This window comes from Patagioenas fasciata, chromosome 2 (genome assembly GCF_037038585.1).
Source record: "Patagioenas fasciata isolate bPatFas1 chromosome 2, bPatFas1.hap1, whole genome shotgun sequence".
NCBI classification, from domain to species: Eukaryota; Metazoa; Chordata; class Aves; order Columbiformes; family Columbidae; genus Patagioenas; species Patagioenas fasciata.
Genome location: NC_092521.1, coordinates 164319337 through 164331264, shown reverse-complemented (window position 1 = coordinate 164331264; position 11928 = coordinate 164319337). Strand labels below are relative to the sequence as shown.

At 42.5% G+C, this 11928-nt stretch overlaps 1 protein-coding gene across 6 annotated transcripts in view; it reads left to right on the top strand.

Annotated features, from left to right (window-relative positions):
• Positions 1 to 676: 676 nt before the first annotated feature.
• Positions 677 to 11928, top strand: part of DLEC1 (DLEC1 cilia and flagella associated protein) — a 42990-nt gene continuing 31738 nt past the window's right edge. For all 6 annotated transcript variants that reach the window (XR_011737804.1, XM_071805370.1, XM_065830920.2 and 3 more), the window contains exons 1-11: positions 677 to 796; positions 1943 to 2083; positions 4279 to 4435; positions 4975 to 5085; positions 6163 to 6338; positions 6615 to 6835; positions 7077 to 7158; positions 7572 to 7659; positions 8450 to 8623; positions 9344 to 9480; positions 10894 to 10986. Coding sequence is in view for 5 of the 6 variants with exons in the window: in XM_071805370.1 (XP_071661471.1) it covers positions 764 to 796; positions 1943 to 2083; positions 4279 to 4435; positions 4975 to 5085; positions 6163 to 6338; positions 6615 to 6835; positions 7077 to 7158; positions 7572 to 7659; positions 8450 to 8623; positions 9344 to 9480; positions 10894 to 10986 (1413 nt within the window). In the remaining variant the exon portion in view is untranslated. The remainder of the gene's footprint in view (positions 797 to 1942; positions 2084 to 4278; positions 4436 to 4974; positions 5086 to 6162; positions 6339 to 6614; positions 6836 to 7076; positions 7159 to 7571; positions 7660 to 8449; positions 8624 to 9343; positions 9481 to 10893; positions 10987 to 11928) is intronic.

The window sequence follows — 11928 nt, the reverse complement described above, 5'->3', positions numbered from 1 at the left end:
TATGGAAAATACCACACAATTCGGTGGGAGCAAGCGTCTGTTGTTAGCAACCGGCGTACACAGCCGGGGCGCCTTGGCCGGCGGGAAGGGAAGATGGATGGTTTCTCTGGCTGATGATGAATTACCCCATCTCCCAGCGCTCAGCTGCAGCGGCAGGGACAAGCCCTGGCCTGCATGGGGACAAGGGAGACATGGGACGAGGGAGACATGGGACAAGGGAGACGTGGGACAAGGGAGACGTGAGACAGGGGAGACCATTTGTCTCCTTCCCTCAGCTGCCAAACCCATGGAGCCTGGCGGTGGCGGAGGGGCCAAGCCAGGCCTCCCAGAAAGCCCAAATCCCCTCAGAAGTTCCATGCCAACACTTTATTTCCTTTCTTATTAAGTCATACAGCTCATCTGTGCTTTAAAAGAGAACAAAAAGCGTTTATTTTGACAGGGGTAGGCCAGAAAGCGCGACAGGGCTCACAGAGACGGGGTGTTGCCCTCGGCCCTCCCGTCACCGGGAGCACGAATAGAAAGGGCGGCCATGGCTGTGGGGCGCTGTGTGAGGGGTGAGGGAGCCAAAGGAGGGGAATGAGGGGCTGTCCCCGTTATCCCGCTGCGGGGCGGCCTCAGCCGAAGCTCAACCCCCGGTGTCTTCACTCCGCCCCGGCCCGGCCCTGCCCGCACACACGGTCGCTCAGCAACGGCGGCGCGGCCAAGGGGCCCCGGGGGCGGCTGGAGCTGAGGGGGCCGAGGGGACCACAGCGCCGGGCTGGGCATGGCCGGGGGGAGCCCCTGCCCCGGCACGCAGGTAACTGAGCGGGGCTGGGCTGCAGGGGGGCGCGCACACCCCGAAAACAGCCTCATACACACACACACCCCGAAAACAGCCTCATACACACACACACCCCGAAAACAGCCTCATACACACAGCCTCACACATACAGAGGCCTGGCACGCACCCCACACACCCCATTGCCCCCCTGTAGGAAACAATGACCTTACCAATATAATAGGGATCTCTCAGCAAAGCATATTTTAATAATGATTTTCCCCCCAAATCCTGGCTGCAAATTCTCTCCCGTGTTCCCCATGGGCTGGTACTGCAAGGTTTACAGACTGCCCGACCCTGCCTCAGTTTACCTGTCTCATTCTTCTAATTCTAACAACTCCCCCTTATCGAAGAGACCTCAGACTATGAATCCTTAATGTAAAACAAAGTCTCTTTGAACTAATCCTGGCATGCAAACTGATTACTGGATTTTAAAGTCTAAAAAGTTAAGCTAGGGGGAAGGGTAGACAGGGAGCCAGGAATTCATATTTTAAATAAATCAATAAGGGAAAAGGGGGGTGTTAGAATTAGATGCATGAGACAGGTAAACTGAGGCAGGATCAGGTAGTCTGTAAACCCTACAGTACCAACCCATGGGGAACAGGGGAGAGAATTTGCAGCCAGGATTTGGGGGGGGGGGATATAAACAGGGGCTTTTTGCCCTATTCAGTGTGTCAACACGTAGGTAGAACACCTGATCTGGGGCTATTATATTGGCAAGCTAAGGTGCTGGACACTGGAACAGGCTCCCCAGGGAGGTGTCACAGCCCCCAGCCTGACAGTGTTCAAGAAGAGACTGGACAACATCCTCAGACACACGGTGTGACCTGTGGGGTTGTCCTGTGCAGGGACAGGAGGTGGACTCCATGATCCTTGTGGCTCCATTCCAACTCAGGACATTCTATGATTCTATTCTCCTCACCTCCACACCTCAGTGTTCACATGCACACACACAGTGTGTCACATTTTGGGATCCTTCCCAGGTACCTTTCCCAGCCCTTTTCCCCCACTTTTCCTCCTCATTTCACTAATTCCAGCCATTTGCACATGCCCTCAAGTCTCACCCCAGGTTCTCCAATCCTATCTCAGGCCATCAGCACTAACATCCTCCTTTTCTTTCCTCAGGACATCTCCCACTTGCTGGCTGACACTTTTGGGGACCTGTACACTAGAGATGTCATCGGGGCGGACTTGGAGACAAACTGGATCAAGTCCCGAGGAGGAGACGATGTTTATCATGAGGCTTTCACGGAGGAGCTGCAGAAGGTACAACTCAAAGTCAAGTCAGAGTTTGGGGCTCCGTTCAGGTTTTGTTGCTACTTCGTAATTTCTAGTTCTGCTGTAAAATAAAATAAAAAAGCAGTGGGGGAGAACCTGGAACTGACATTTTAATGGAAATTTACTTGAGCACAGTTTCCCAACGAACCTTTCATATAAATTACTATTGACCATATGCTACTTCATGATATTCTCAGCTCTGGAAGACTTTTCAGAGTAAAACCAGTAAGACCAGTAACTCTTTAAATGCCTGTTCAACTGGTTGACAACTTCTCTCTGTAACTGCTGATCAGTGTATTGGACTTACTATGTTGCAATAAAGTATTCTTATGTATTGCATTTTGAAACCAGATACTGAAACTATTATTTATGTATGCTTACCTTAGTGGTGCACTGTGACACGTAATCCATTAGCAACACTGTTTGGGAATCCTGGATGAAATCAACACTAGAAATGGAAGATACTTGTATTAATCATTGCTCTGATGGGTATCATCAGTGTATAAAAGTAGAGGCTGTTGCTGGACGACTTGAGCAACGGGTATTTTTTCAATTTTGTGTCCTCATGTACTCTTCAAAGGTTATCAGATGTGAAAAATCTGAAGTTTTGTATTTCTTTTGAGTCGTTTATGAGTATATTGGGGAATGCTGTATGTTGAGAGCAATAAATGGGAGTATTTCTGCTTGCATAAGGTTCATTTAAATTGATTACTGTCTGTAACATGTATGTTGCACCCGAACTAGTCACGTAAGGCTCTTTATATCATCAGTAAAAGGAAAAAAAAAAGCACCAAACAAGGTGCTTTGAGGCCACAATCCATCAGATCCATTTGAAGCAGTAACTTTGGCATGGGGTGAGGTCATATCCTGGATTCCAGTGACAGTGAAGGGATCCCGGAATGAGCAGGACAGGAGGAAGCATCTCATTTTAGCTGAGATGCATCCTACCCTTTCTATTTAAAAAATGAAATGGACGTATTTAATTCTCTTAAACGAATTATTTCATTCCATTAGATGAGCCAAAAGATTAAACCTTGTGACTTAAAAGGTCTACAGAAAGCTCAGGTGGGCTACAGATGCTCTTGAGACCAATGTCTATCAATTTCTCTTGATGTCAGATTTGTGTCTTTGCTATATTCTCTCTTTAATTCACATTAATACCTCTTTGAGACAGGATTTTTCTTTTTGAGTTGTGCTTGTAAAGCACTTACCACACTGGGCAGAGTGATCCAAAAATACATCAGGAGAAGTGAAATATCACTACTGGGATATTTTGGAGTTTTAGAAACCTTCCTAGTAACTAGGAGGGAACATTCACTTTAAATTTAATCCTATGCTCCTAGGCAAAGTACAGTGCAGTTGCTACTGTCCCACAAAAGGTAAAAGACAGAAATCTCTCATGCCCTGAGAGGGGTTCACAGAATCTCAGAATGTCAGGGATTGGAAGGGATCTGGAAAGCTCACCCAGTGCAATCCCCCCATGGAGCAGGAACACCCAGCTGAGGTTCCACAGGAAGGTGTCCAGGCGGGTTTGAATGTCTGCAGAGAAGGAGACTCCACAACCTCCCTGGGCAGCCTGGGCCAGCGTTCTGTAACCCTTACCGAGAAGAAGTTTCTTCTCAAATTTAAGTGGAACCTTTTGTGTTCAAGTTTGTACCCATTGCCCCTTGTCCTACCATTGGTTGTCACCGAGAAGAGCCTGGCTCCATCCTCCTGGCATTCACCCTTTATATATCTGTAAACATTAATGAGGCCACCCCTCGGTCTCCTCTTCTCCAGGCTCCAGAGCCCCAGCTCCCTCAGCCTTTCCTCACACGGGAGATGCTCCACTCCCTTCAGCATCTTTGTTGCCCTGCACTGGACTCTCTCCAGCAGTTCCCTGTCCTTCTGGAACTGAGGGGCCACAACTGGACACAATATTCCAGGTGTGGTCTCCCCAGGGCAGAGTAGAGGGGCAGGAGAACCTCTCTTGACCTCATCTTTCACACATTTTTCTTGGGTTGTGCTTCCTACCCAGTGCAAGTTAAATGATAGCAATGACGGTGTTTTACCAGGCCAGTTAATGCTTGTAAAGTAATGATGTTTTTACCAGACTATCTTTATTTATCTTTCAAAGAAAACATTTGTTTGTAAGGAGATCTTTAACAATTTGTGACTTGTTTCTTTACATTCACCCATGACAGCTTCTTGCTGAGTACAAGTGCCGACTAAGAGAAGCTGACACAGTAGAAGAGAAGATCATTTGGGCCCAGAGCCGAGCGAAAGCTGAAGAAGAAAGGGCCCTAAACATGCTGAAGGCTGATGTGGGGGAAGATTTCCACAAAATCGGATTGCCATCAGGTGATGATTCTGGAAATACTGTCTCTCACCAATTTATATTTATGATACCTGTGATACCTGGAGACCAACGGAATATTTGTCAGAATCACTGGTAGGACTGACGACTCGGTGAGCTTTTAGTTTGGCTTTACATCAATAAAGCAATTTTGAAGGGTTTCGTGTAGAGATTTGAGTAAAATCTGTTTAACACTGTAAGAAGCCAATGAACCAGCTCATTTTCAAGGTATTAAATTTCCAATTAATGGCTTACCACATAACTTTATTACAAGAATATACACCTTGATATATAGCACCAACAAACAGACATCAAATGGTTCTCTGATGGCTACATAGCTGGGTTTGAACTGAATTTAGAACTGTGGAGAGGAATGTCCAAGTCTTGAGATTAAAATACCAGACTGTTTCTCTATCAAAAAATATTACCTGAGACTACTGAGTTATAAAAACAACATTACCTTGGTTTGATCAAGATAGTGTGTCTTAAGGGCCTAAGATTTTGCATTTGGTTTTGATTGTGTTTTTGTGTTTCACTGTTGCAGTGCCATCCTCTTTTAGGTGGATTGTGGACAATGAGCTTCTCAGAAAACATCATTTAACCTGCCCTGATGATTACATCACTGATAAATCACCTGTTACTAGAGCACCAAGAGGTAACTTTTAAAGCAGAGAATCATTTAGACTTTTTAGAACACACTATAAGAACTGAAGCATTGGAGGATCTAGCAGATCTGAGTATATTTTTACAGTTTGCTGCCAAAGTAGAACAAACAAACATTACAGGCATAAAATACCACTAAAGGGACATTGTCAAAATAAAGTTGATAAATAAAAATTCTCTTCCTCTGGAATAAATGGATTATTGAATTTAAATGTGCTTAAATTGGAATTCAATGGTGGTAGCACATTTGTTTACAGTACTTTCCATCTGACACAAAGCCGGTATTAATTGTTACTGCTCTGCCTCTATTCCATTTCATTAGCACAAAGCCACAACTACATCTTGTATACAGACAAGGGAAGTGTCACATTACAGTAAAAACTATTTTCAGTGAAATAAAATGGTATTCTTTATTTTGGGCTTAAAATTTTCCAGCTCTAAAAATACATCAGTTTAATTTGCAAAAGAAAACCAGTAAGAAAAACCTTTTGGGTAATGTCAAGACTTCACTTCTTTTATTCATCTGTGAGCCCAGGGGAAAGGTTTTAGTATCATTAAAATGAAGTTTTCCAGTCAAGTCAAAACAAACGTTTCAGAGCAATCAATTTAGTCACAAATTCCAAGGGGTTTTTTTTCATCATAATTCCAAACAAAGCCAAAAATTTAACATCTCAGTTTCCTCTGAGGTGACATTTTTGTTGTCCAGCTATAGGAACGTGGAACTAGATTGTACATCCTCTTTAGATCAATTTTCTAACTTCTTTCTTTTTCTTTTCTAACTTCTAACTTCCATGAGTCCAACATGTCCCAATCACTTGTAAGATTAACATAGCCTCTGAGCTTCATATAATTGCTTTGCATATGGCTTGTTTAATTAGTATTTCTCAAGCTTTCTTATTAAAGCAATATGCTTCACTTGTGCAAAATAAGCTATAAATGAATTGTAGAGGATTTAAAGTATGTTTTCACCATCAACAAGACTAAAATAAATTAATATACCCAGGCATAGAATAAACGCTTACGATTCATGCTTTTATCTTACAGAATTATATTTTATTTTGAATTGCAGGAAAATCAGAACCTGGCTACCTCAGAGACTCATTTGCTTTTCAACAGCGTCTTTCTTTGGTCTTGCAGGACCGCATGCCTCCACACCTACAGAAATTATTTAGTAGTCTGCCACATATATCTTTAAGCACATTAACTCTGCCTTCAACTTCAGACCTTGACCACCAGACAAATAAGGTACAGACCAAAAAGACAAACAAGGTACATTTTACAGATTTATTTGGTTTAGTCTGTCAGAACTGTAGGGCCTACTGCTGTTCCTGTAATAAAGGATGAATATCAACATGTTGTTGATTTGAGTCCATTACTTATTTGATCTGTTAAGAGAAATACAGTATTTCTATATGAATTTTCAGTGCTGTATAGCTTTAATTAGGCATGTGCAGATAACCTTTTTCATCATCCTCGAATTTGCCGTGTTTAATTTTGCACTACGGTCTTTGTTTTTCAAAGAAAACCAGTGCCTCACAGAAGCCAGCCTGGAAAAATAAGAAGAGCAAAGCAGAGGAAGAAAGCGAGCGTGCCTACCTTGCCAAACTTGAGAGAAGACAGAATTACTTGAAGAACCCTCGCTTCTTCCCACCAAATGCCCTGCAGGGAGGCAAATCTCTGATCATTTCTCAAGAAAAGGTGGAACAAACCATAGCCAGAAGAAAAGCAGAAGATAATAAAGGGTATGAAGTATATACAGTTTATTGATTCTAAGCTGGAGCATACAGAGAGTTTCCACTATAGAATTGCTGTGGATTTGCACATAGATATTTGGTGTTAAATGTCTGCATGGTCTTTTAGGAAACAAAGGATGTCTGTATGACATTTTGGTTTTGCAGAAGGATACATTTTCCAATTTCTCATTTTATCAGTATTTAAAGAACTAGGCAGTAAGGAAATGTCTCAATATTTTTTATCTTTCAGTGATACCTCATTTATTCCTGTGTTTCTTGCCAATCCACCTACTGTTTTGTTTTCTGATTATGAAGTTGGCCGGGTTTATGAGGTAAGAACTTCTTTGTAGAGGGTTAGTTCTACCCCTGAGAAACATTACATCCCACTATGATCTACGCAGTTCACCCAATCTTTTCGGCTTTCCCCAGTTTAACGAAAGTCTGAGTTTTTTCTTTATATTGAATTAATGACCCTTATATTGAATTAATGACCCTTTAGCTTCCTTCTTTCATACCTGTCATTGACACACTCACTGATGAAAACTAAAAGGGATCCTTTTCAGTCTCTGCTTGTTTGTTGTTTGTATTTTTTTAGTATCTGATTCAGTCTTTATTGAATAAATTGAGATTTTTAGGCTGGTTGTGATGCTACATTAGCTACTCCTAGCAGAGCACTAGGGAATTGTAAATGTTATAATGAGTGATGATAAATACAATGGCATATTCTATTTTCTTTTGAATGAAGACGACTGTAGAGCTGCAGAACATCACTTCAACGTGTCATTCATTAAGACTTATCCCCCCCTCTACTTCAGCATTTGCCATTGGGCCAGGTAAGGGTTATTTTTACTGCCTTTAAAAGGTTAACACATAAGAGGTGTAATTTATCTGCTTGAACAAAGGTTTTGCAGAGACATTCTGTTTGGTTCTGCTACCCATAGTGCTCAGTTTTAGAAACTGAAAGCTGCCTCATGTCTCTAGGACCATTCACATCCAACTCCTAAGCAGATTCAAATGGTCTAATGAGGAATTCAAAAAGAGTAACTAACATTAAAATGTTTGTGGTTAGATTGAAATGTATCCACGAAATAACCAGATTGAGTCCTATCCAAAATTCTTCTTGGAACAGACGTAGTAGCCACCAAAACCATTAGTGGGAGAGAACAAGGAATAACATACATCAATTGCAGCGAGGAAGATTAGATTAAAGAGGAAAGAGGAAAGAAAAATGTCTCTCCTATAGTGGGATAGCCAGGCACTGGGGTAGATTGCCTGAGGAGATTGTGGTATCTCAGTTGCAGCGTTGGAGGAATATTTAGAAGTTAGGTGCCCCCACATAAATCTCATTATCTTTTGGCAGAGGAAAACTGGGTAATGGCGCTAGGTTTCTCCTCACTCTGTTTTTTGTAGTTAGAAGAAGTATATTTCGGCCAAAAAGTCTCCTTTGAGTTCAGTTCAGATTACGCTGGCAAACCTTTTGTGGGCATTTGTTTTTAGCAGCTTGATTTAGGCAATATGGGAAGAGTTTACAGGCACCTTTCTGGAAGGAGATGTGATCATAAATACATATGCTAACTTTGGGACGTTTGAATTTTTTAATTCCCTGCATTTTTTTTTTCTAAGGAAAATTTCCAGGAAAGGGAGGAAAGATTGCTCCTGGGATGACATGCCAGTATACAGTCCAATTTATTCCTGGATCATTAGGAGATTACGAAGATTGTATTATAGTGGAGACCCAAGTATCGGAACCTCTTGTGATCCTGATCCAAGCTAAACGGCCACCTCCAATGTTAACACGTCAGTAATGTCCGATTCTTAAGTTTCTCTAAAGTTAAAGGGACGCTTTTGTTTGTTTCTTTGACTGTCTCCAATTTTATGTCACAAAACAATGTGGACAAACATTTTCTACATTTGGATATCTATTTAGTTTTCACTCATAGTAGATTTATTAGTTCCTAAATGTAGTCCTGTCAAATTTTTCCTCAGTTATTTATTTTTGCTGCATTAAGCTCATTTTTTTCACTATGAGCAGGAGCCACTTTTCTAGGTTTGTGTCTTGTCAATTCTTGAACTACTAACTGTAATTACTAATCTTAAATATTAAGGAATTATATTTCAGCTATTTGATGCTATTAATTAATATTCATAGAGCGTTGCATTAATTATATAGGGATATGACATATCTGCAGGATTCACCTCTCAGATATTGAGCCTCAGCTGAAACTTGCTTTGATTTTTTTGTAAATTCACCTTTCCTGTAACACGGAGCTTTTTAAAAATAATCATTTCGTCATCATTCAATGAAGTCTTCAAGTAGGAAGCACCATTAAAAAGTAAGATAAATGTAGAAAAAAGCACCTCATACTGTTTACCTTTCAAATTGAAAGAATTTAAGGCTTTTTAGGATCGTAGCACTTAGCATATTGATATTCAGTAATGTCTGTAAGGATTTATTTAAGAAGTAGCTGGCTTTTCCAGCTGTCCATATCGTCTGATTTTGTGTGTTACTCATTGCAGTGCCTCACATTATAGACTGTGGTTCCTGTCTTGTTGGAGGAATAAAATCAGTGATGATTTTATGCAGAAATGAGGGATTTAGCACTGGGATGTTCTGTATAATGCCAAAGAAAGCCTGGCCACCTCCCAGTTTCAGGGTGAGTGATTAGAAGGGAAATACTGGACATGGTATGGTATAGATGCCCTGACATTATTCTATTCGTGATATATTAGCGTGGAAGTCATGGCGCCTTCCTAGGGACATCTATATTGTCCCCCTCCCTCAGAGATTCGCATTTGTCCTCAAAACTCATCTCCCCAGATCTCCATATGCAAGAGGGAAATTATTGACGGTGAGAACAATCAGCCATTGGAATAATGTCCCTGGGGAAGTGGTGGATTCCCCAATGTTTAAGTGGTGGATTCCCCAACACTTTTAAGATTCAGCTGGACAGGGTGTGCTGAGCCAGCTTGTCCAGACTGGGCTTTTGCCAGAAAGGTTGGACCAGATGACCCTCGTGGCCCCTTCCAACCTGGTATTCTATGATTCTGTGGTACCTCCCGCTTGTGCTCCAGGCTGACTGGAAGAAGTTGTCTTGATCAGCAGTGAGATGAACGCAGGCATAGATCAGAGAAAGAACAATTGGTTTGAACGTTAATCTTACTCTTAAAGCAAACAACAATGCAATCAATTCTAACATTGATTGATCATAGAATCGTAGAATCGCCTGAGTTGGAATGGACCCGCAAGGATCATGGAGTCCACCTCCTGTCCCTGCACAGGACAACCCTACAGTTCACACCATGTGTCTGAGGACGTTGTCCAGTCTCATCTTGAACACTGTCAGGCTTGGGGCTGTGACACCTCCCTGGGGAGCCTGTTCCAGTGTCCAGCACCCTCTGGGCGGAGAACCTTTTCCTGATGTCCAGCCTAAACCTCCCCTGGCACATCTTCCTGACATTCCCCTGGGTTCTGTCGTTGAGAAGAGTTTGGCACCTGCCCCTCCTCCTCCCCTTGATGTTATTTCCTCTCCCTTCTCACCAAAGATACCGCCTTTCTGCACCTGTAGACACTAACAGTCTACTCCAATACTGCTCTGTCTTTAGCTTTCCATCACAAAACAGGGTCTAGGACAAAGAAGAGGAGATGTGACTACTAGATTGGCATTTTATATGCTGGAGGAAAGGCTAATGGGATAGCTGATGTGCCAGGTTGTTCCCCCTGAAATGCTTTACAGTTCCAGTTCAAAGTGAGTTGTAAGTATGGAGACACAGGCAGAGCTGCTGTCCGTAGCTGTTCTTCTGTGAGCATGAATTCTGGGGCTACTGACACTAACATTTGTCTTTGGAAACACCACCTTCCCTCCTGCTTTCACCAAGTGAGTTATAAAACATGGAGCATTTCTTCTAATTAAGCCATATACATAAGCCACATACTTTGCAGATGCGTGAAAAAAATAGATCGTAAGAGGTAGAACAGTGATGTTGTAGCATACTGCTTGTTTTAGGTAACCCTGTATGTTAAAAACAACCTGATCAATTTTTTATGTGTTTTTTTTTAAACACCTTAGGATGTTGCCACTGTTGGTTTTGTGATTCAAGATCCTTTTGGAATCCACCCTGCTGTTTTTAAGCTAGCTCCAGGGGAGAGTGTAACAGTAGAGGTTAGTACCAACTGCTAGAGAAAGTCTTTGTACCTTACCAAATACTTTAGCAAACAAGATAATTCTAGAAGATCTTGGCTGGACCTTGGGAATTTGGGGTTGCTCAGGTTTTCCACATGCAAAGAATTCTGTAGAGAAAACAGGAATCTGAGAACACCAGAGTCCTTATTTCACTCCAGCTGGGGCATCAAGTCCAAATAACTTTTCCTTTCTGAACTTCCTTGGAAAGAAAGAGCATTTTGGAAAAAACAAGGAATCTTTCATTGTAGAGCAGCAGGTACAAATCCACCACTTTTGCTGTGTTCTTTCGTGAAAAAGGTCCTGCGGTAGGTGTGCATTAACAGCTGCCACCTCTGCTTTCTCTGATGTGGGTCATATGTTATTATAGCATAACTATGAAGAGAGGAAGAGTGCCATCAAGGACGTGGCCAGCCTCCAGCCCTTCATTTCTCAAGTACCTCCTGGTTGTTGCTAAGAGGAACGGGTCAAGCAGGTGTGAATAATGAGAAATGTTTCTCCTCCTTTCTGTCTTCCCACCTGCATTGCTTTAGCAGAGCCAGGCACACATGGGAGGGAAGGATCAGATTGATTTAGCACAAGTTAGGCTTGCAGGCTGTGATAGATAGCAGGCAGAAGAACATTGCTGGAGCCAAATGTTGCAGAGTTTTAGCCCCCTGAACCCTTTTTGTTGAGGCAGAGCCAAGGGAGTGCACACAGCAGCTGCCCAGCTCACATCACTGTAGCTTGACAGGCAGCGGTGATGTTGCTCAGTAAGTGACTGAGGGCAGATCCGATTCTGAGGGTGCAATTCATACAACTAACCCAGCAGACTGCCCACACCTCTGGTGACCTTCCAGATACACACAGGTAAGCTTTGTGACCCACAAAACACCTATTTCTTTCTGGTCTGTGTTAAGGGAATGTGACACTCTTCCTTGCAGA